At 48.0% G+C, this 23373-nt stretch overlaps 1 protein-coding gene across 4 annotated transcripts; it reads right to left on the reverse strand.

Annotated features, from left to right (window-relative positions):
- Positions 1 to 575: 575 nt before the first annotated feature.
- Rgcc (regulator of cell cycle) lies at positions 576 to 12295 on the reverse strand. Of its 4 annotated transcripts, none has more exons than XM_075949271.1 (5): positions 12098 to 12295; positions 11349 to 11609; positions 3857 to 3964; positions 2126 to 2188; positions 576 to 972 (listed from the first exon to the last, which is right to left on the reverse strand). In XM_075949271.1, exons 1-5 carry the CDS (start codon positions 12144 to 12146, stop codon positions 965 to 967), a joined length of 489 nt encoding a protein of 162 aa, XP_075805386.1. In that variant the 5' UTR covers positions 12147 to 12295; the 3' UTR covers positions 576 to 964. The 4 variants fall into 4 exon arrangements, with proteins under 4 accessions (XP_075805386.1, XP_075805387.1, XP_075805390.1 ...); XM_075949272.1 differs by having other exon boundaries at positions 11352 to 11609; positions 12098 to 12291; XM_075949275.1 differs by having other exon boundaries at positions 11352 to 11537; positions 12098 to 12286.
- Positions 12296 to 23373: the final 11078 nt, after the last annotated feature.

The following is a 23373-nucleotide window of genomic DNA, read 5'->3' on the forward strand; positions in this document are numbered from 1 at the left end:
ACCAGGTGTGTGTCTGGTGCCTGCGGAAGCCAGAGGCATTAGGTCCCCTGGAACTAGAGTTACAGATAGCTGTAAGCAACATTATGGGTACTGGGAATTGAACCTGGGTCCTCTAGAAAAGCAACCAGTGCTTTAACTATCTCTCCAGCCCCAAGGGGGGAAATTTAAAAAAAAATTATTTATTTATTTATTTTCATTTTATATGTATGAATGTTTGCCTGGATGTTTGTGCACCATGTGCATGCAGTGCCAGAGGAGGCCAGAAGAGGGCGTCAGATTCCCTGGCACTGGAGTTTATGGTATGAGGATGCCATGAGGGTGCTGGGTATTGAAGCCCACTCCTCTAGAAGAGCAGCTAGTGCTCTTCACCATTGAGGCATCTCTCCAGCCCCACAAAGAAAAAGTTTTGAGAATATAAAGACTCGAGGGCAGAAGACGCTTCAGGAAGCTGGCCACCCTCAAGTGAGTATAGCCACAACACTTGGTAATTCTCACAAGGCATCCAGGGGCCTGCCATTTCTGCTAGAAAGCTACTGAATGGGAATATATCAGCAATAATAAGACATTTCTCAAAGTACAGATTCCAGCTTAAACTTTATTTGTATACAAAAATATATTATAATGGGAAAAGCTTATTATTGTCTCCAACTATATATAAGTAATTACAAATATTTCCATAAACGCATTTTAAATTATAGAAGAGTTATGTTTAAGGAGTAAAAACACATTAGACAGATCATCTGCTGAAACATGCTGCAGGCAGGTAAACAAAGTCAGTTTCGCTGTCTGAGTTGCTCAGAGATGGGCCAGATGGCAAATGTTAGGGTGAGCCAAGAACAGTCTGATGGCCTGTGAGCCTTAGCTCCGTCCTCTCCTGCAGCTGATTCTAGTAGCTGATTTTGCCAGGTGCTTGGCGCCTTCGGGAGTCTCACTCTTGTGGCCTAAGGACCCTGGACTCCTTGCTTCACATACCTGAAGAGAAGATATAGGGTTAGTTAACCCTACCAGACGCTCACAATCCCCCTGCTTAACCACATCACATGGGCTCAGACGGGCATCAAAAGCAGCGTTAATGGCAGGTTTCCCGTGCAACGTACGTCTGACTAACTGGAACGGCTAGGAGGCCAGCTGCGTAAAGTAGACAGACTTGTGGTATGGGCCTAATACAAATTGTGCTGCAATTAGAATAATCTCTGTCAAAACAGGCCTAGGTCTTCTGATGTCGGGTAGTGCAACGTGGAAGAGAGAGGGGGCGTCAAGCAAAGACAGTGGCGGAGTGTTAAAAACCCTGGCTATTTTAAGTAGACTTTAAATTAATTTTTGAGTCTAAATTTTTAAAATTTACCTATCTGGCAGAGTAAAGACATAGAATACTTCTTACAGAAAAATGATCACTTTCACTACATAATTCAGAAGCAAGAACAAAAAATTCTCAGAGTCCCTCATGAGGAGAGACGCTGAGGCCAGCAACCCTGCAAGCTGGGACCGAGCCTCCTGACTGCTACAGTCTTGTCCTTTTGAAGATAGAGTGTGACAGTTCTTTCCTCTAACACCCCCACCCCATCCCCCACGTGTTGCAATTTTGACCCGATGTCTTCATCTGGGGTCACACGAAATGGGTAACCAACAGTGTGATCCCAAATTAGAAGCACGTATCTGCATGCTGAATCTGGGAGGCTGGCGAGTTGGCACGGGCATCCCACACCACTTCTCTTTGGCACTCAATCCTCACAAAAGTCTCACCGGGCCCCTGCATCAAATCTGGGGTATTATGAAGTGGACAGACCCCTCTGGCTTGCTGGAGGAATGCGTGTGTGACCCGTTGGCTCGTTCCTTCTCTCAGAACCGGCAAGCCGTCCCCCCAGCAAAACTCTCTCCATTTTCTGAACAACGTGCCATTGTCTGCTGCTGAACTGTTTGCACAGTTGGGAAAGCAGCTCTGGCTACTCTCCGGCAAGCTTATCCTCCACACCGCTTTCTGAGCCACTGCGGTCCTGTTTCTCCACCTAGAGCAGCTTATGATGCAACTTCCCACCCCCGGGCAGGCTGGGAATCATCACAGTGTATTACCAAAGGTGTGGCTCAGTGTTCCCTGCGCTGTTTTAAACACCATGCGTGCACTCACTTGCTAACGTCCTGTCAAGATCGGCAATGAAGTCTTCGAGCTCTTTCGTGTCGCCTAATTTGGCTGCAAAAAAAAAAGAGTTCGGTTTCCCTCTCAAACACAGTTGATGGAGGATTACAGTTTCCGGGTTATGGAAACCTGTCATCTTCAGAAACGTCACGGAACGTACCCTGCATCAGTCCTTAGTGTCTCCCCCACATTTACTTGTGTCTCAGCAGCTGACCCAGAGGACAGCCCCAGAGTTTGTCCTGTAGTCCACGACCACCCTAAGCCACCATCCTACCCACCTTCCTAACCTGGGAGATGGTTCCATTTTAAATCCATCTTTGGTGTCTTAAAACTCTGGGAGACAGGGAGGGGGAGGAAGGCAAATTATTTGCTTGTGCTGCTGCTGGAGGGCAATACAGTGGCCCTCTGGTGTGACATGAGACTAATATTCGTACTAGTTCATGTCAAGTGGAACAGGGAACGTGACGGCCCGTCCCAGAGTAGCACAGAGCTTTCATCCAGACGTTGCTGTCTCTGCAGTCAGAGGTAGATGCTTTCCAATGCAGTTTACTTTCTTCTGTATGGTTTGTCATGCCTTCCTTCCTTCCTTGAGATGCATTGCTGAATATTTTCCTTTGCAGGGTACAAACGGTTCATTGTTCGCAGTGACTTTTTTTTCCCCTGCTGTAATTCCCACCTCTGGAGGATTGGGTAACAGAGCTGGGCACTACTGAAGCCACTCTCTAGACCACTCTATCCCTGGAGTCCTCAGATCCATTACAGACTGGAGGCCGGACCGCAGTCGAATCCCCTGAGGCTGTAACATTGTGTCAAGAAGAGAACTTAAAAATATCCCTCTTTCTAGAAAGGGGGAAGTTCTGTTTGAATGCCAGGCGGAGGCAAGTGAGGGGATCGGCATATTTCTTTTCAAGTTGGTTCCATTTTTATTGCATTTTGCAACTCTTTTCAGCAAGCTCAATTTTCCTTGGAGGGGGGAGGTGTCTTTGGTTCTCAAAAGGGTGCCTCTCCAATATAACAGAACATTCAGCTCTCTAGCTGGTGAGACCAAAAACTAAGAGCTAATTCAAGCCTCTTTAAACCAACCCTCTTTGGTCTATTCATATCGAAGCAGAGACAGGGTGGAGCTGCTGTTTTGAGACATGTCCATTTTATTTTATTAAAAACATTCATTCATTCATTCATTTGGTGTGTGTGTGTGTGTGTGTATGAATACATGTGCCCATGTGGACATCAGAGGACATCCACCAAGCAATTCCGAGATCAAACTCAGCTTGTCGGGCTTGGCAGCAAGCAGGCTTACCCACTGAGCCATCTCAATGGCCCCATGTTAGATCATCCTTTTTTTATAAAGACAGCTGCTAAACTGGTCACCCAAAATCACTAGTGTAAACAGTTAATGAAATGAAAGAAAGGGAGGGAGGGAGGGAGGGAGGGAGGGAGGGAGGGAGGAAGAGAGGAGGGAGAAAAAGAAAATAATCTTCTCATTGCTGCAAAGCCATACTGCTGAGTTCTTATGAAGCCAAGCTAGTCCAGCAGGAAAATGAGAAGCACTCCCCCTCTGACACAAGACAGAATCTACACGTGGCCCAAATCCCACGAAACGACGCATTCTGTCCCCAAAAAACCATTTATTGTCTTATCTCCTTGCTTTGTGCACCGTGAACGCCTGGTTGGGGATAAACAAAATGGGGCGGGCAGGGATAGAAGCAGTGGTGGGCTCACCTTTCCGAGGAGCCACAGTGGAAGTCAGCAGGGCTGGAGTGGAGTCCGTGGGAGAATTCAGTTTCTCATCGCTGAAGCTGAAGCTGTCCCTATACAGCGAGTCTGCACCTTTAAGGAAGGAGGCCATATTCATTAGGAGGTGTGCCTGCTAAACACTTGCCAGTCTAGGTTTATATACCCAGCAGTTCAGAGAACCAGACGCTGCAGACCTACATGAAAGAAAACAGACCAGTTTCCGATCTAGACATGATCTAAAGCAGGGCAGTGTGTGTGTGTGTGTGTGTGTGTGTGTGTGTGATTGTGTGTATCTAGGCAAGCACACTGGCAACCTAGAACTGTGTGATGTGTTAATAGGACTAGATATCTGCTCCGCAGGAGTAGACTGGCCAGCTATCAAGCCAAGTCCTGGCTGATGGGATGAGAGCTGGAATATGAAGCGGCTTCGTTGGTAGGGTGTTTGTCCAGACAGCATGAAGCTCTGCGTTCAATCCCAGCACCTAGTAAAAGACCAGGAGTTGGACGGACACACTCCCTGCTAGGCAGACTGATAGAGGGGTCATGATCAGATAATAAAGGCGGTAAACTCCCTCAGCCTCCTGACTTGAGACAAAACCCTGGCAGCTTAAAACAAAGGCCTGGTAGGCTTTTGTCTCCCACCAGTAGACTGGCTCAACAAATTCAAGCCTGGATCAAGAACAGGACTGTTGTGGATCAATCAACCGGTTATCCAGTCTTTCTTCAAACTGACCAGCCCTAAAGGACAGGAGGGAAACTCTGCAGCCTTAAACAACCAAGCAAGCAACAAAAATCCAACCCGGCGCCCTCCCCCAAGAGACCAGATCTTTTTGGCCTCTGACAGAGAGTCTTTTTCTCTGTGTGTCTGCTTCATGTATGTGTTCAAACTCCCAGTAACCAGCATGGTTTCAGCTGCTAGGTCTGCATGCTCCTGTTTGAGATTTCTCTGCTACTCCTGCTGCACTCAAGAGTTTTTCCTGCCTTTTAATTCTTTAACAGACAGAGAAATCGAAACCTCACCAAGACCCTGGCACTCTATCAGTGGCAAACCAGTGATGCCAGCACTCTGGAGGTATAAACAAGAGGATCCGAAATTCAAGTCATCCTCAGCTACATACTGAGTAAAATACATGAGACTCTGTCTTCAAAAGAAGAAAAAAAAAAGGAGGGGAACAGATGGGGTGGGCAGGCACTAAAGATTTGGCTTATCAGTTAAGAATTAGCCGCTTTTGCCAGAAGACATGGGTTCAATTCCTCGCACCCACTTAGCAGCTTACAACACTGTAACTACAATTCTAGGAGTCTAATGCTCCTTTCTGGCCGCCTTGGGCACTTGGCACACAAGTGGTACATAGACATGCATACAGGCAAAACACCCATACACATAAAAAAAATGTAAACACTCAAAATGCAGTATCATTTCTCATGAAAGGCATTCTCTTCCTTCTAAACACCTTTCAAACACAAGCACAACATTGGGCCCCACGTCTAATAATTTCCCTCCCTGCTCATGAGTCTGGGTCACACAGTTACCCACTCTTGTTCCTGACACACTGAAGTCAAGAACAAAGATTGTTTTTGTTCCTGGCTGTTCATCTGTCACAATCAAAGGACTTCACAGTTCCTTCTATTCTTATGCCCCAAATGTCAAAGCAGCAGGAGGCAAAGTCCCAGTCAGGCCAGACTGCACCAGGGCCAGGAGCGGCTTAGCTACTGCCTGCTCAAGGGTGCTTAAAACGATCATATTCTGGTCCTCAGTTTACCTGTCAGTAAGATGGAAAGGTAGATTGGACAATCTTTCCAATCCCTCCTAGTCGTGAGATCCTAAATCCTGACAAAGAGGAGGAGTCAGCGCAGTTCTGAGGAGGTAGTGGAGTCTCAGAGACACAGGAGGTTAACGGAAGCAGGATGTGGCCCCGGAGGTGGTGGCAAGGGAGGAAGCCGCTTCTCTGGTTAGAAACGGAAAGTCAAGCCACTCAGCGGCAGCAGGAGCTCTGGGAAGGCTCTTCAGGTGAACAGCCAAATAACGAGGGCCTGGCCAGGTCCCTGCTCCCTTTGGAGGCTCCTGTCCTTCAAGCCATTTCTCTCTAGTTCGGGGAGAGGCAACATGCCTTGCTTTAGTTCTGTTAACTCAAAATGAACTTGTCTAAATTACTTTTTAATGTGCTCAGAATAAAAGAAAAATAGGTCTCTGAAATAAGTTTCCTATAGTCATAGGACTGAGCCTATCCCTAAAAGGCTGCCACACCCCCTCAGGTGGTCTTGTCTGACCATGCCCTTTGCCTTCTGACCAGAAGGACCCAGGGCTCTCTTGGCCTCTATACCCACCTAACCCACTTCTCCAAACATGCCCAGCAGAACCTCATGAACAACCACTATGATCTTTTCTTCCTTCAAGAGTTCTAGCCCAGGTCACCTCAAAGGACCACAGTCATTTTTCAGGCCTTCGACGATGGAACCACACCGAGGTCCTCAACACTGAACCTTAGACCCATACACACTATCCAAAAATAGCATCACCAGCTCTCACCTCTGGAATGCAGGTCCTTGACATGTGTGACTAACTATGTTCCGGGAACACCAAGAACACTGTTGATCATTCCCCCTATGACTGTCCTGAGAAGTCTTGTGATGAAGACACAGGTCTGTCCCCAGCCCTACTTCCCAAGTATACTTGACAACTGGACACTTTGTGGCCCTCCTATTAATATCTTAGGACACTAGAATGCTCTAGAACGTGAGTTGGAAGCCCTTCTGTTTGTTTTTTTTTCAGCTGTTTATGCCTGTAGAACAGCGGTCGTGGTAGCAGTCCCCGGCACACGGGAAGGTACAGAGCATCTGTTTAGATCCCCGGATGAGCATCACTTTATTGCTATCAGTAACCAGGAGATCACACAGATACAGACGGAGAAACATGAGGAGAAGACAGAATCATCTTTGGGACTCAGGCCAAAGCCCCTGTCACAGTATCCTTGTCTCTGAAAGAGGCCCAAGAACATCGGCCCGTCCTGGGATCAGAGTTCCCACTGTGAGACTCTCTAGTCCAGAACTTAAAGGCCACCCCCTCCCTGTTCTCTATCTCTCAGAACAGCTGGCACTTGAGGGCCACTCTCAATGCCACACCTGTTTTCACCCTGCCCGGCATACAGTCCTTCCCCCAACTTTGAACTTCATCTCTGTTTCAAGTCCCTGAAGCTCTGCCTCTGTGGAACGGGTGGGGAGCAGAGGCCACGTGAAAGGCAACCGCAACCTAGGCCTTCTGTGTGTGATGCCTGTGGCTTCCGAATGGTCTGATCTTCAAGCCAAATGGAGAAAAGCGTGTTCAGAAAGGCAGGCGTTATCGCTGAGGAGAAAACAACCAAGATACCAAGGCTGGCTTCCCGCCATTTTCAGATTGTAACAGTTTGTTTTTTTTTAAAGTTTCTCTTCAGAAGTGACCAAGAACAAACCCACAACACAGATACCCAAATGCTAAACTTCTTTACCTGCTATTTCCCCACACAGGTTCTTATCAAGAGCCTGTCTGAACGGAATCTCATGCTAGAGGTTATGGCAGATGAGTAGGTAAGCAAGGCTCAAGCTCCTGTTCTGGTCACTCCCTTAGAACTCTAGTTCTTGGGAAAATAATATTTAGCCGGTCTGATAAAATGCCAGCAGCATGTCTCTGGCTGATAGCACGTATGTGTACGGCTACCCCGCCCTGCTATCTGGTATTAGGTTCTCCAAACCTAATTGTTATGATGACTTGAGGGACCTTCATATGTGGTAAAGCAGACCTTAAAACATCTATTTCAGACTGCTTTGAAGCCCTACCTCACTGGTATCCAATCCCCATTCCAAATGTCCGTTAAAGTCCTGGTCCATTTAATGCATTAAAGTCTCAGATCTGGGAATGAGTGTCCCAAGGGACCATCAAAAGAAATAAAAGTGTATTACATACACAACCCCATAAGTTTAGGTATACCTATCAAATGTAAGAAACTTATAACACAAACAGAAGTTTTGTTTAAAAGAAAGACATATATATATATATACATATATGCACATATACACACACACACATATATGTTTCTTTTTTATTTTAATTTGGGGGGTTGGGAGAAAGGTAATTTAGGGTTAGAACTGCCATGTGCTACTCCAGAGAAAAGTAAAACCACAGACAGAGAGCCTTGCCCAGAGGCCTGGCAAATATAGATCCTTCCCACACATCTGCAGCAGCCAGCTATAGTAATTACCGGGAAAAGGAAAGTACCAGGTCTATGGCACTGTCCCCAGGGAATGGCAGGAATGAGGGTCTCTTTTCTCCAAACCTAACTTCTGACAGTCAGCTTCAGTGAAGTGTGGCACAGAGGAAAGGACTCCTGACTATCAGTTTGACCACTGTCGGGTCTGAAGCCAGCCTGGTCTACAGTGAGTTCCAGGCAGCCAGGGGTAAAGTTAGACCCAGTTTTGAAAGATTCTAAGTAAATTATATATATATATATATATATATATATATATATATATATATATATATGTGTGTGTGTGTGTGTGTGTGTGTGTGTGTGTGTGTGTGTATGTATGTATGTATATACACATATATATTATTCTAAAAACAAAACCTAACTAAAGATGTTCAATTTCTATAGCACCTAAAAGGGCCAAGCCTAAAAACCACCTTCCCAGCTCCCAACTGCCTTGCCCTTTTACTGAGAAACTTAGGATTATTCCCAATAAAGTGCTATTGGAAAGGCACAGCCCCCTTTTAAACCCATTTTCACTTATTGCTGATGTGAATGTGTGTGTCTGTGCTCGTGAGCACAGGTGGGGCCTTCGAGGCCAGAGGTCTCAGATCCCCTGGAACCGGAGTTCCGGAGCTGTTCAGCATGGGCGCTGGGAATCCAACTCCAGTCCTCTTAAAAAGCAGTACCTATTTCTAACCCCTGTGCCTTCTCTGAAGTCCTGCAACCTAATTTTTGTTTGTTAGTTTTTCTAGACAGGATTTCTATGTGTAGCTTTGGAGCCTGTCCTGGAGCTTGCTCTGTAGACCAGGCTGGTCTTGAACTCACAGAGATCCACCTGTACAACCTGATGTTTTTAGTGAGAAAAAAAAAAGGTATTTTCCAAAATTCAGGAATATGCATCACCTATGTCCACTGGCTTTTGATCCCAAAAGCCTTGAAAAGGACCTGCAATGCCATGTATGAAAAGACACAGGATCTGAGCACAATGGAGCGCCAGGATACTCCCACACTCTGGTTCACATTCTAACCAACCATCAGTGATGACAGAGCAAGGCAAAGAAATGAATGAAGATAAAAGTGCCTAACTTGTAGGACTGAGGTAAAGATTATGTGTGATAACATTCAAAGAATACCAAGAGGTGACCGATAACAAGAGCCAACAAGTTACGAGGCTAGCAACCCTAGTGAGGGCTTGGTAAAAGTAAGCTAGCTGCTGCGGCCACCATTATAAACCTGGCTGCCCTCTTGAGAGAGTTAAGTTCCAGGGGTCTGCACCTCTCCCAGGCATTCTCTTCCTCCTTTGTTACAGACAAAGGAGTGTAACAAATGTCCCTGCTCCATTCCTGGAGACAATTAAGACATTCACATTATGTATCCTTAAGAAAGCATTATTTAGATACACGCAAACCCCACCATGACTGTTTCTGAGCATTCACGCGGGGAACAAACCATGCTGACAGCAAATATCAAGGTCATCACTCTTTCTCAGGCCCTTCCCACCTCTTCTCCAACCACCACACTACTGGCTAACAACAAAAGCAGAAAGTGAAAAACACAGAGATATACCCTAAGGAAAACAACCGGTTCTATCAACTATCTCCCAAACTGCTAAGGAACGTCTCTAATGAAATCTCTTCTAAAACTCCTAAAAACACCTCCTAGATCTGAGCTCCCTCTTGGCAGAACTTGTAGATGCTGTCTGCCATAATTGCACAAGATCAGACCCCAATCCAGCAGGAGGCTCTGGTATAGCAAAGAGTTGTCCTTGACCACAGAGCAGTAGCGACAGACCCAGCCTTCTCCTCTGTGGAGAAGAGAATTTCCACATGATGAATAACTTGGACATCATCCCAATGGATGGAGATATATTCAAGTTACGCCACAGGTATTGAGACAGATTTCCAGGGCAAGACTTGGCTTGGAATGCTGGGAAGGCGGTTCATTAGCATCAAAGAGTAAAAGTTGTAAACAGAAAGGAACCGCTCACCCGCCCCCTCTCCATCCCCCCTTCACCTCCTCCAGCACCCTGTGCCCTGTGCAGGCTGCTGGAGGAAATCAAACTAGAGCTTAGGTTTCTGACTCAAACCCTGACCAGGATGTCAACCATTATCCCTTCCCAGGAGGATAACTCAGATCTCACACTGATCTTCGCCAGGTCACAAGGAAGAAGTCTCTAGATTTCAAAGCAATACCAGGCCTTTGACTCCCAGGATCCGAGACAGCACAGCTAACGATGTCTGTGCCTGCAGCAGGCTAGGAAGTAAGTGCTCTTGAACAAACAGAATGTAAAATTCACACTGAAAAACAGCGAGTAAGCTAGGGCTTGGGAAACAATTATGTAACAATAAAAAACGGCTCCAAATTCGCTGCTTGACACCTGCGCAGATATCCAGGATCTTGTAGGTCACTTGAGTTACTGAACTCCCCGCCCCCTCTCACACACACACTCTTTCTACCAAAGTTATTAGGACAGAGGCACTGTGGAAAAGGATACCAGGATGAACCTCTCTCTACTGGCAGCCATGAGGGGGAGGTGTGGGGAGCTACGTGAAACCCAGTTCTTGAACTCAGTAGCCCCGGGGAGAGTGGTTTCAAAACTGCCTGGGGTGGTGAAAGAGCCCGGGAGCTCAGAGGAAAGGGAATGAAGCTATTTCAAAAATTCCAAAAACAGCAGCTTATGAAATCATTTTGGTTACATAAATGTTTCATTATTGTGCTCGCCCGAGTCCCCAAGTCCCCCAACACCCATTCTGGAAAAGAAGAGAGGGCGCTGTTTGGTTTAGCGTTGACCTTGCGTGCAAGTAGCCCTAGGTAGGTCTGGACCCCCAGGACTGCCAAGGCTGGCATGCCTCTGTGATCCCAGCACCTGAAGCCCAAGGAGGGAGGATCAGAAGTTCAAGGCATTCTCAGCTAGGTCTCCTTGGGAGTGATCTCAGTAAAGTTTAAAATAATAATAATAATAAAGAGCAGGGAGCAAAGCAGAGAAACTGCTGGAAGACCCGGCCCGGGTCCCAGGAGCTCTTGCTGACTTTAGAAACACTTAGGCCTCATGACAGACACCTGCCATAACAGGTAGACCCACACACAGTCCATCAAGAGTCGTGTCCCGCCCCACCTCCCCCCACCTGGACTTAAATCTCAAGAGCCGGTGCACAGCCTCGGGTCTGAGTTTCCTGGACACCGTGCCTCTGTTTACAGATACCCCAGTGACCCCGGAGCCCTGGGGTCACTGGCTTCAACAGGGCCTCACTTACTACTCTCCGAGTCGCTGAAGCCGCTGCTGTCACTGACGCTGGCGCTGCTGCGCCTCTTCATGCGTTCCAGGTGCTCCTCATAGTGGAAGTGGCGGGCATGGAAGGGCGAGGCGAAGTCCGCCAGCACGGCGTCGAACTCGCACAGCACGTCCGTCAGGTCTGCTGCGGCCGCTGAGTCCATTGCCGGGGCTGGGGGCGGGCACAGAGCGCTCAGTGAACCGCAGCGTGGGTAGGGGTGACTCTTCCCCTGCCCGGGAGGATCTGGAGAGACGGTCACCGGACTAGGACGACTAACTTCACTCTGCATTTGCCGGTGACAGCCGCGCTGCTACCTTGTAACCGCTCAACCACCCTCCAAAGCGCCTGCCACCAGACCCAGACGAGCTACAGCCTCCGTGGGTGGAAAGCCATTAAGTCACCTAGACCACCCCACGCGCTTTCCTACTTGTGCCCACGCTCACTCCCTGGAGCGAGTGGCGGCGGGAAGTCTGAGTCAACAAGCACCCGTTACGTGTCAGGCTCAGATCCTTGTCCCGCGTGGGAAACCAAACTGAACTGGCCCCAGCCGTGCGACCCGGGGATGGCGTGCAGGGGTGATGGAGGACGAAGGGTGGTCAATGGAAAGAGACTATCGCGACTCCTGATCTCTCACCCCCCACCCTCAGGTTTGAGCTCTCAGAAGTCGGGGAGTCCCTGACTTCGATCCCGGGACGCAGAGATGGAGGGGGCACGCCCAACCCGGCACTTACCTGCAGCCGAAGCTGCCGCAGGGCTGCCCTGAATCGAGGGCGGCTTCATGGAGAGGTCGCTCGCCTACACGCGTAGCAGAGATGCCGCGAGGTGCTGGCCCTGGTGGCGGCCGCCTTGCACTGCAGTCCGCTCGGGTAACCCGGCCGAGCGCTCGCTCCTCGCTTGCGCCGCCACCCGCCAGCTTCACCGTCTTATAGCCACGGGCGGGGGCGGGGGCGGGGCGAGGCGGGGCCACCAAGTCTGTCCCAGACGACCTAGGGGACGTCCCTGTCCCCCACCCCCCCCATCCCCTACCCCGGCACCGCCCTCGCCACGCGCCCGCCGGCCTAGAACCGCAGTGACGACTTGTGTCGCCGGAGCCCGGGTTACCGCCCCAAATATTTACCCGCCGCTTTCCCCCGCCACCCTGACAACCCGACCCACGGATGTGTCTATGTCGACCTATGGGTGAGTTCCTCAAGAGTTTTTCCTGCTTCCCGCCATCTGTCAGAGCTTCCTTGAGCCTCCGTTTCCTCACCTGTGAAATGGAACTGGAAATGCAGAGCCTCCTTGCTTGTTACAAAAGTAAAGGAACCGAGGGCCTCAGTAGGTTGTACGAGGGCAGAGTTCCCCCACCCGATTTTCCCAAAGAATTTACAAGGTTGTGTGTGGACAAAGTGGACAGCTGGGGCCATGGGCTTAAGTGAAATTGGTCTTCAATTGAGGTGATCTTAGAACTTAGGGTCCTGAGCTGCTGGAAGAAAGCACCTCATGGAAGAATGTATTCTGTACTGAGTCCCCATGACTAGCCATCCATCCACGCCTAGCATGGCCCAGTTTAATTCCTGACTCAGACCGTGTGTTGGCAAACAGGGTGACCAATTGCTCTTTGCAACAGACAGCTATTTAAAAATTAAGAGGCCTGTGTGGCCTGTGCCTGCCCCCCCATGACTCCCTGAAGTCTGGGGTCACAGAAACAAAACTGATTTATTTACCACCTTACAGTTCAGAAGAGCAGTTTCTGGACCAGGTGAGGCCATCATCTCCCCTCATGCCTCTGGAGCACAGGACACATTCTTCCGTGCCCCTGAATGAAGACACCAACCTCTCAGATCAATAAAGGTTTGCTCTAGCCAAGCAGTGGTGGCACACACCTTTAATCCCAGCACTGGGGAGGCAGAGGCAGGTGGGTCTCTGTGAGTTCAAGGCCAGCCTGGTCTACACAGCAAGTTCCAGGATAGCCAGAGATACACAGAGAAACCCTGTCTCTAATAATAATAATAATTAAAAAAAAACCTGGATGGCCAACCCCACCCATTTGTAATTCCAGCCTGAGAGGTAGAGGCTGGAAGATCCCTGAAGCTCCCCAACTTAGCCCAACCTGAGAACTCCTGCCTTTGCCTCCCGAGTGTCCAGTTTGGTTTTTAAGATAGAGTTTTTTTTCCCCGGGGAATGGTGGCTCACGCTGTTAATCTCAGCACTTGGGAGGAAAAGGCAGTTGAATCTCTGTGAGTTCAAGGCTAGCCTGGTCTACAAGAGAGAGTTTTCAGACAGCCAAAAGTTACACAGAGAAACCCTGTTTCAAAAAACTAAAAATCAAACAAACAAACAAACAAAAAAACCAAGGTGGGCATTGCCCAAGCAAACACACTTCAGGGCTGACAGACACAAATACACCTGTGTCCGTACCTGCACATGCTACACACACACAAACAATATGTTAATTAAATGTAAAGCAAGGAGCTGGTGGCAGCTGGGACTATCACTGAGTGATAAAGTGCTTGTCTAGCATGGGTGAGCCCTAGGTTTGAGGTCTCATCCCTAGAACTGCAAGTAAATAAATATTTTCGTAAATAAATGTAAACCAATTAAAATGGAATAAAATAAATATTTTCAGTCCCTCGGTTGCACTAGGCACTTTCAAGTGATCAGTAGCCTTCATCACAGACTCTTTGGGCTGTGTTGGATGAGGCCGTCTTCCCCTGGTGTCTCCAGTCCTCCCAGGTGTCAGGATGTGGTGAGCACCGGGTCTCACCCCGACGGTCACCCTGAGTGGTTTAATCCCTGTCACTGGTTTGCAGTGTGCAAACTGACACGCAGGCCATTAAGTAGCTTGCCTGCCCATCACTGGGTTAACAGAAGGAAAACCAGCCTCCTTTTCAAGCCACTCTGAGGTGAGCCACACCCTGCCTCCCCTGGGGTAGAGGGAGCTAAGTAGCTGAGGGAGGCGCCAAACCCCAGAAACCACAGGCAAGGTACTTCCTTTCACCTGCTCTCCCTACACACCCCACACCGCTTCTTCTCTCCCCAAAAGTATCCTTTTTCTTTTTTCTTTTTCATTTGGCCATGGCACCCACTGTTCAGGCCCTGAGCTAGGAGCTGCAGCCAAAACAATGCCAATTATAAGTTCGTTTGGTACCTGGAGCCCTGTTTATTTCTCCATCGCCCAGCTGGTGGGCAATTGGGTTGCTCCCAGCCCATCCATGTATACTTCTCAGTGCTTACATGTGCTTCTGCCCGAGTGTTGATCCTGATTCCTTCCCTGGAACCAGGTAAAGGTTTAAACCCTTAGTCCCCAGAACCTTCTGGCTGGGCTCCATATCCTATCCTAGGGCCTTGTATGGCCCCCAGCCACTTGACAGCAGTGGCAGAGATAGTGAATGACCTCAGTGTTCAGGTGTGAACTTGTCCCTCAGGACAGGGAGGGAGCTGTATTGTTCATCGCCTCACACTGAGAGTTTCCTAACTTCCAAGAAGTCATTGGTCACTGGACACAATGACCTCAAGAGAAAGACTTGATGTCGCCTTTGAGTTGCAATAGAGAAAGGAGGACTTCTCCCTCTGTAAAGACGTGCTCTTTATCCGGACTCGCTACTCCCTTGATTACTTAGCTGTCCTATAACAAATTATCTGAGTAGTTTGTAAACCACAGAAATGTCTTTCTCTCTGTTCTGAAGGCTAGGATGCCCAAGACCAAGACCCCACTGCTGTCTGGTGAGGGTTTGCTGTATCCTTGCGTGACAAAAGGAAGGAAAGAGAACACACTGCCCCCACCTCAGGCGCTTGGACTCTACTCTGGTGAAGGCCAGCTCAGAAAGGCCCCCATGTTTGACAGGATCAAATTTGCAATTAGATCACAATGTTCAGACTTCACCCCAAGGTCTGCCCCATCCAGACCACAGCAGCCTCCTGCCAGCACACTGCTCACGACTCTTTTTTGGAAACTTGTCCAGGGCATCCCCCAGGTTTCACGGAGGATTTTATGATCGTGGCTGAACTCTGGCTCCCACCGGTCTCCCCTGGATCCTTTCTTCTCATCCCTCGCTTGCTTTCTCTCAGTCACCTCACTCCCCTCCCTGGAAAGCATATCTATAATTCACTCTCTTTCATTATTTTTACTTTCAGAGCTGATTTTCTCCCCTGAAATATCTTATACTCAGTTACCCGTAGGACTTCTGCCCTTGGCATTGCTCCACAGACACTCTATGGAAGAAACTTCTCACTGTCTCTGTAAATAAGCAGATAGACTCACGCATTCCTGAAACAATGTGTTCCCAGTAGCTTGAACTAAGACTGGAGATGTGATGAACTTTTGGACAGCAGACAGAGCTAGGCCATGTGTCTCCTGGGTGAGTCTCCCTCACTTCTCTGGGGTGTCATGAAGTGACTACACCAACCAACACTGGGTAAACAAGATCTACAGGAGACAACGATAAAATAAAACATCAAGGACTGGAGATGCAGCTCAGGAGACAAGTGTGTGAGGGTCTGGGTTCGATCCTCAAACACCAGCAAAAGCAAATGAGCAAACTGAAATGGCTGTCTTGTGTGAGCTCCTGGGGGGCGGCGGGGGAGAATCTGGTCCATACAACTGAACTTTACCCTTAAAGCTTCCTGCGTCAAAAAATGTCATCCGAGCCTCCTCAATGATGCTGCTGTAACTCTAAGAGACAGACTTTCCTTCTCCTTAGGCTAGCTTGAGTCATGTTTCAGTATGTCTACCCATCCATAGCTAAGCTGTCCATAGAGCGATGACTTAGAACAATAGGAATGTATTCTCTCCCAGAGCTCTGAAGATGGGAAAGCTGGGATTACATTCTGGCTGGGCTGGCTTCTTCTGGGAAGAAGTGAGCATCTGCTCCGTGCCTCTTCTTGGTTCCTGGGTGTGTGCAGGCCATCCTCGGTGTCTCATGCTTGGTGACGTCTCACCCTGATCTGGTTGTCACACGATATCCCCTGCATGTCCGCTTGGGTGCCTTTGAAGGGTAGCAACTGCTACCTTACATGGATTAGGCTTGCCCTAAGTTAGGATGGATGACCTTACCCTAACTCCATCTTGTCTCCAAAGGCCCTGTTTCCCAGTAGGTCACATCATAGGTACCTGAGCAAATCGGAGAGTATGACGCATTTAACCCATGCCAGTGACATAAGCCCTAACTGACCTGCATTAATGGAAACCATATTAAAGAGGATGGGGTGTCAAGACTTGGCTTGTAGAAGGCTATAATGGTGAAAACTAGTTTGAGATGTAACTTGGTGGTCTGCTTGCACAAGTCCCAGCATTGGTTCATTTTCGGTGGCTGTAACAGACTACCGGTGTGGGAGGTCCTTCTGTCTATGCGTTGCTTTTATTGGTTAACGAATAAAGAAGCTGTTTTCAGCCAATGGCTTAACAGAACATGGCCAGACTGAAAGAGAGATATAGAGAGAGAGTAGGCAGAGTCAGGGAGAAGTCATGTAGCCCCTCCAGAGACAGACGCTGGATGGGATTTTGCCTGTAAGGCACAGATACATTGTGCTGCAAAGCCTGCTCTATGCGGTACAGTCCGCAAGTCGGGCAAGGGGCTGGAGATTGAAACACAGAGAGACATGGGTAACGCCAAGAGAGCCCCCTTTTTACTGTGTTCCAGGGCAGCTTATATGCGGTCTCCTTGACTAATGGCCACGACCTAACTCTCAGCTGCAAGCCCACCAGAAACCACTCCACTGCCATCAGGAACTCCTGAGGGTCTCGTGCTCAGAGCAGCTGCAAAACAAGTTGTTCGCTCAGAGTAGCTGCAAGCATAGGAAAACAAGTTGTTTACTCCGGCAGGCGGGGGGGGGGGGGTGTCACAGTCCCCAACACCACATGGCAATACACAGATTAATAGAAATGGGTTAAATTAAGATGTAAGAGCTAGCCAATAAGAAGCTAGAGCTAATAGGCCAAGCAGTGGTTTAATTAATACATTTTCTGTGTGGTTATTTCAAGTCTGGGCAGCCGGGAACAAACAAGCAGCCTCACACTATAGACCCTTTTTGTGTTTGCTGGTTTTAGGGGGGAAGTATCTTTTTTTGTAGTGTTGGGTATTAAAGCCAGGATTGTGTGTATTCTGGGTGTCTACCACTGAGCTCCCCTTCCCCGCAGCCCTTGTGAGTTTGGTTTTAAGCCCACGTCTTGCTCTCAGTCCAGGCTGGTCTTGAACTCATTTCTCTAGCCACCACCTCCCAAGTGCTGGGATCACAGGTATGCACCACCGTGCCCACCACAAGAGAACATTTAAAGACAGAAAAAGACATCACTGTAAGTGTCTCTCAATAAATTCACATACGATTAGCTGCACAAATTTCGAGGGTCAAAATTTGACAAATGTTGGCTTCTACTCACAAGACATTGAACATAGGTACACATACACAAAGGTTTCATTTCCTGCCTTATTGTGAATGCTTCTTAACCTCCTTCATCCTCCCATCAGGCACCCCTGCAAACTGGCTTCACTTTATCACTTTTAATTAGTTTTATAAGTGGAATCAAACATATGTTAAGACTGATCCATGCTGCTGTGTTATTCATTCCTTTTCACTGCTGGGTATTATTCTGCTGTATGAATCTACCATGATTTATTTATTCATTCATTCGTTTGTTTGTCTGCTTTTTTTTTTTCCAAGACAGGGTTTCTCTGTTCAGCCCTGGCTGTCCTGGAACTCTCTCTGTAGACCAGGCTGGCCTCGAACTCACAAAGATCCGCCTGCCTCTGCCTCCTGAGTGCTGGGATTAAAGGTGTGCGCAGCCACCACCTGGCTCTACTTATTCATTTGCTGATGGATATTTGGGTTGTCCCAAGTCTGATCTATTATAAATAAAGCCATTATGCAAGTAAGGCCGCCTGTGTTTGCTTTTTTGCGTAGACTGAAGGTTGGAAGACTGGATTATAGGGCAGGTTTGTGGCTACTTTTTTTTTTTTTAACGGCTGCCCTGAAACTCATATCCTTCTGTCCCAGCCTTCTACGTGCTGATATTAACATGTGTGCCACCAAAAACCACACAGCTCTTCTCAGGCAGCCTGCAAGCTGGAGGTGCCCCAGAGGTGGACTCCACCTTTCTGCGGCCAACTCTGGGAAACACAGACAAGAGAACTGTCCCCAGGAGTCTAGCCCACACAGGATCTGCCCAACTTCTTCTCTCTCTCCAGCTGTCCCACCTTACCATATCTACAACTACAGCCCATCTAGAGTTCCACCGACCTCGCCTAACTACAGGTAAAGGATTTCCCAATGGTCCAGTCACAAATAAAACTCCTAAAAAGAAGGCAGGCCTTAAGCCTACTAGGGGTACTGTTCCTGAGGTAGCATCCTAATATCCCAGACAGAAAAAGGAATTTCAAGTGGCAGAAATGAGGTAGCATGTTATTTGCATTCCAAAAAAGTTTTGTGTGTGTGGTGTATACTTGTATGTATGTATGTATGTATGTATAGTGTATGTGTGTCTGTGTGTGCCTATATGTAAAATGTGTATGGTATTTTGTACCCTGTCTGGCCCATAAAAAATACTAAATTTTCATTTGTTGAATGTCCTGAATTATCTTAAAGAAGGGAACCTCAATTGGGGCAATGTCTCTGTAAAATACAGGTGCAAGGCATTTTCTTAATTAGTGATTGATGGAGGCAGGTCCCACCAATGTGGATAGTGCCATCATGCGCAGGAAGACTTGGGCACTATAAGAAAGCAGGCTGAGCAAGCCCAGGGGAGCAAGCTAGTAAGCAGCACCCCTCCATGGCCTCTGCATCAGCTCCTGCCTCCAGGCTCCTGCCCTGTTTGAGTTCCTGCCCCGACTTCCTTCCGTGATGGATTGTGGATGCAGACGTGAAATTCAGATAAGCCCGTTCCTCCCCGTGGTGTTTCTCATGGCAGTAGCACCTTGGACAAAGCCGTTGAATGAATGAATAATTGCCATAGACATTCCTGACACCCGCACTCCCAGAGGTAGAAATGATTAAATGAACACACAGGAGCCAGGCTGCCAGGCCAGCAGCTCCTTGCCAGGCCTGGTGACAGACACCTGTAATCCTGGCCATCAGGAGTGACAGTTAGGAAGCGAGCTGGTGAGCTTCAGGCCAGCCTGACTGCACAGGCTGCACAATGAGCCAGTATCTCTAAAACAGAAGAGAACAACAACAGCAACCAAACTGTGCTGGTCTGGAATGTCGGTCAGTGGTAAAGCACGGGCCTGGCATTGCAGGAATGAGAGCAGGAGGCTGCCGGGTGGGGTGGGGGGCAGGGCATGAAAAGAATGCAAAATTCCCTCCTGAGGAGCATCCTGTTTCAGATAGGGAATGCTTCAAGATGACCATATGACTACAATAAAAAAAATGAACAAGGCAGAGATACGTTCTCAGTAATACAAAACAGACCATGGCAAAAGTTCCCAGAGTATGGAAGCAAGGACTTCCCTCTGCCCCTTTCCCCACACTGCTCCCCCATTCTGTCACACTCTTGCAAGGCAGAGGGGAGGGAGTTCACCTCAGAGCTCCCCTTGTCCCTCCCCTTGGAATGCTCTTTGGAGCAGGAAATATAACCTAACCTGACAACTTCTTGTGTTTTCTGGTTTTCCAAGCTGGGCCGCTAAGAGCAGTTTGGGTAACTTTGCCTGGAAACTGTGCCCTTAAAGTCTGAGTGGCCAAAGTAGAAAATATTAAAGCAGCTGGGCAATGGTGGCCACGCCTTTAACCCCAGCACTCAGGAGGCAGAGGCAGGCAGATCTCTGAGTTTGAGGTCAGCCTGGTCAACAGAGTGAGTTCCAAGACAGCCAGGGCTATACAAAGAAATCCTATCTCAAAATATTAAAAAAAAAAAAGAACCCCCCCACACACACACAAAACTCTCCATTTTTAGTGGAGGGAAAAAAAAAAAACCCCAAGGGGAGCTGCTGCCCAGTGAGTACAACCTAGGAACCACAGGTCAAAACTTGATGAGTCTATGAGCATCAGGGGCTTAATCTCGATACTTAGAAGACAAAGCTGTATACAAAGTATACAGAAAGGCAGTTGTAAAACGCCATGGCGGTTATTGATATGGAAGAAGGTTTAGATCCCTTTGGAAGTATGCCTTGGCTTAGAAAGCATAGTTTATTTACAATCCCTATAATCAATAAGTAGACTCACATGAAAAACCCACAAGTCAGTGAAACAACTCCAAATATGCAGGCACTGTCCCCACAGCAGATAAGACTAAACAGCACCAGCTGGGAATGGACTAACACAGCCCAGGAGGGCCAGATGTCAGTCAACACCACTAGTACAATGTCACCAACCAAAAGGCATTACTCCATGAACGAGGCAAACAGCCTCTAAAGGAGAGAATTGCTGCCTTCTCTATTAAGATGCGAAACACAAAAGCTAAAACTAAAAAGTTAAATGATTCACTGTAATAAATACAAGGGAGCCAGATCAACAGGCTCTCGTGGGATGATGCGTTTGGCAATGCCCACCAGATGAAGTCTAAATGGATACCATTTCTGAGGAAGACAAGCTTCAGCAATCTAAAACCCATGAGAAAGTAAGCCTGAGAGTTCTGTGGATAAAACAGCGGGACTTGAGTATCGCAGGCACCCAGCTGTGGCTGGGGGTTGTGTTTCCCTGACTAAAGACACAGTTTGAGAGCCGGGTGATGGTGGCGCACGCCTTTAATCCCAGCACTCGGGAGGCAGAGGCAGGCGGATCTCTGTGAGTTCGAGACCAGCCTGGTCTATAGAGCTAGTTCCAGGACAGGCTCCAGGGTTTAGAGAAACCCTGTCTCTAAAAACAAAACAAAACAAAAAGACACAGTTTGAGCCGGGCGGTGGTGGCGCACGCCTTTAATCCCAGCACTCGGGAGGCAGAGGCAGGTGGATCTCTGTGAGTTCGAGACCAGCCTGGTCTACAAGAGCTAGTTCCAGGACAGGCTCCAAAGCCACAGAGAAACCCTGTCTCGAAAAACCAAAAAAAAAAAAAAAAAGACACAGTTTGAGTTGAGCTCTCAAACCTGGAACAGAGTCGGTCGGTCTGCAACAGAGACGCGCCCCCCACCGCCGCCGCTGCTGCCGCCTTGAAACCACGGAAGGTCTGACCTGATTAATTTGGTTTTGTTTTTCTTCATTTTTTGAATCCAGACGATCACTGCAGCTATACGGGGATGAGGCAAAAACACATTCAGGACAAAGGCTGTTGTTACTTCAACTTGCACGTCTGCTAACACATAAGGCCACGAAGAACAGAATACTGGCGTGTCTAGCAAAGCCTGGCTAGCCAATAATGCTTTGATTCATAACAGCCCCAGACTGGAAACCAGCCCGAAGCCGATGAGCAGGGACAAATAAGCACATTCCAACAACAGAGAGAATGAATTATTGATACACGTCACAGTGTAGATGATTCTCAAAAACAGTATGAACCAAAAGAGCTAGACGAAAAAGCATGCATCAGCCCGGCAGTGGTGGCTCGCGCCTTTAACCCCAGTACTCGGGAGACAGAGGCAGGCGCATCTCTGCAAATTTGAGGCCAGCCTGGTCTACAAGAGTTAATTCCAGGACAGCTAGGGCTGTTACACAGAGAAAACCTGTTTCGAAAAACAAAAAGAAACAAACAAAAATCTGCACTAAGCTGCTCTTTAAGTACCTTTCCTTTCTTTTTTTAAAGTTTATTAGATTTTTTTTTTAATAAGTACCAATCCGGGCTGGAGAGATGACTCAGAGGTTAAGAGCACAGGCTGCTCTTCCCGAGACCCTGAGTTCAATTCCCAGCAACCACATGGTGGCTCACAACCATCTGTAATGAGATCTGGTGCCCTCTCCTTGACTGTAGGCATACAAGCAGACAGAATACTGTATACGTAATAAATAAATCTTAAAATAAAAAAAAATACTAATCCAAGTTCCTACTCCCTCCCCTCCTCCCATTCCCTCCACACACCATCCCACCCCACCCCCATCTAATCTTCAGAGAGGGTAAGGCACATTGCTTTGTGGAAGGTCCAAGGCCCTCCCTACTATATCTAGGCTGAGCAAGGTATCCATCCAAAGAGAATAGGTTCCCCAAAAGCCAGTACATGCAGTAGGGATAAATCCTGGTCCCACTGCCAGTGGTCCCTCCGTCTGCCCCAGCCATGTCAACCACATTCAGAGGGACTAGTTTGGTCCTATGCTTGTTCCTTCCCAGTGATGCTGGAGTTGGTGAGCTCCCATTAGCTCAGGTAAGCTGTTTCAGTGGATGAACCCTTCATGGTCTTGACCTCTTTGCTCATATTCTCATTCCTTCCACTCTTCAACTGAACCTTGGGAACTCAGTCCAGTGCTCCGATGTGGGTCTCTGCCTCTGCCTCCATCAGTTGCTGGATGAAAGCTCTATGGTGATATTTAAGATGATCATGCCCTTCAATGGAAGAATGGATGAAGAAAGTATGGAATATATACATATTAGAGTACTACTCAGCAGTAAAAAAACAAGGACTTCTTGAATTTTGCATGCAAATGGATGGAAATAGAAAACACTATCCTGAGTGAGGTAAGCCAGACCCAAAAAGAGGAACATGGGATGTACTTACTCATATTTGGTTTCTAGCCATAAATAAAGGGCATTGAGCCTATAATTAGTGATCCTAGAGAAGCTAAATAAGAAGGAGAACCCAAAGAAAAACATATAGGCATCCTCCTGAATATTAACCTTCATCAGGCGATGAAAGGAGACAGAGACCCACATTGGAGCACTGGACAGAAATCTCAAGGTCCAAATCAGGAGCAGAAGGAGAGAGAGCACGAGCAAGGAACTCAGGACCGCGAGGGGTACACCCACACACTGAGACAATGGGGATGTTCTATCTGGAACTCACCAAGGCCAACTGGCCTGGGTCTGAAAAAGCCTGGGATAAAACCGGACTCGCTGAACATAGGGAACAATGAGGACTACTGAGAACTCAAGAACAGTGGCAATGGGTTTTTGATCCTACTGCACGTACTGGCTTTGGGGGAGCCTAGGCAGTTTGGATGCTCACCTTACTAGACCT

Source organism: Microtus pennsylvanicus, chromosome 15, assembly GCF_037038515.1.
Source record: "Microtus pennsylvanicus isolate mMicPen1 chromosome 15, mMicPen1.hap1, whole genome shotgun sequence".
In the NCBI taxonomy this organism is placed as follows: domain Eukaryota; kingdom Metazoa; phylum Chordata; class Mammalia; order Rodentia; family Cricetidae; genus Microtus; species Microtus pennsylvanicus.

Excerpts from the sequence above, each read along its gene's own strand:
- Rgcc (XM_075949271.1), bottom strand. The coding sequence starts at position 12,146 with ATGAAGCCGCCCTCGATTCAGGGCAGCCCTGCGGCAGCTTCGGCTGCA. Across the intron at positions 11,610-12,097 it reads TGCGGCAGCTTCGGCTGCAG|ATCCTCCCGGGCAGGGGAAG; the intron begins GTAAGTGCCGGG and ends CCGTCTCTCCAG. Across the intron at positions 3,965-11,348 it reads CTTCAGCGACTCGGAGAGTA|GTGCAGACTCGCTGTATAGG; the intron begins GTAAGTGAGGCC and ends CCTTCCTTAAAG.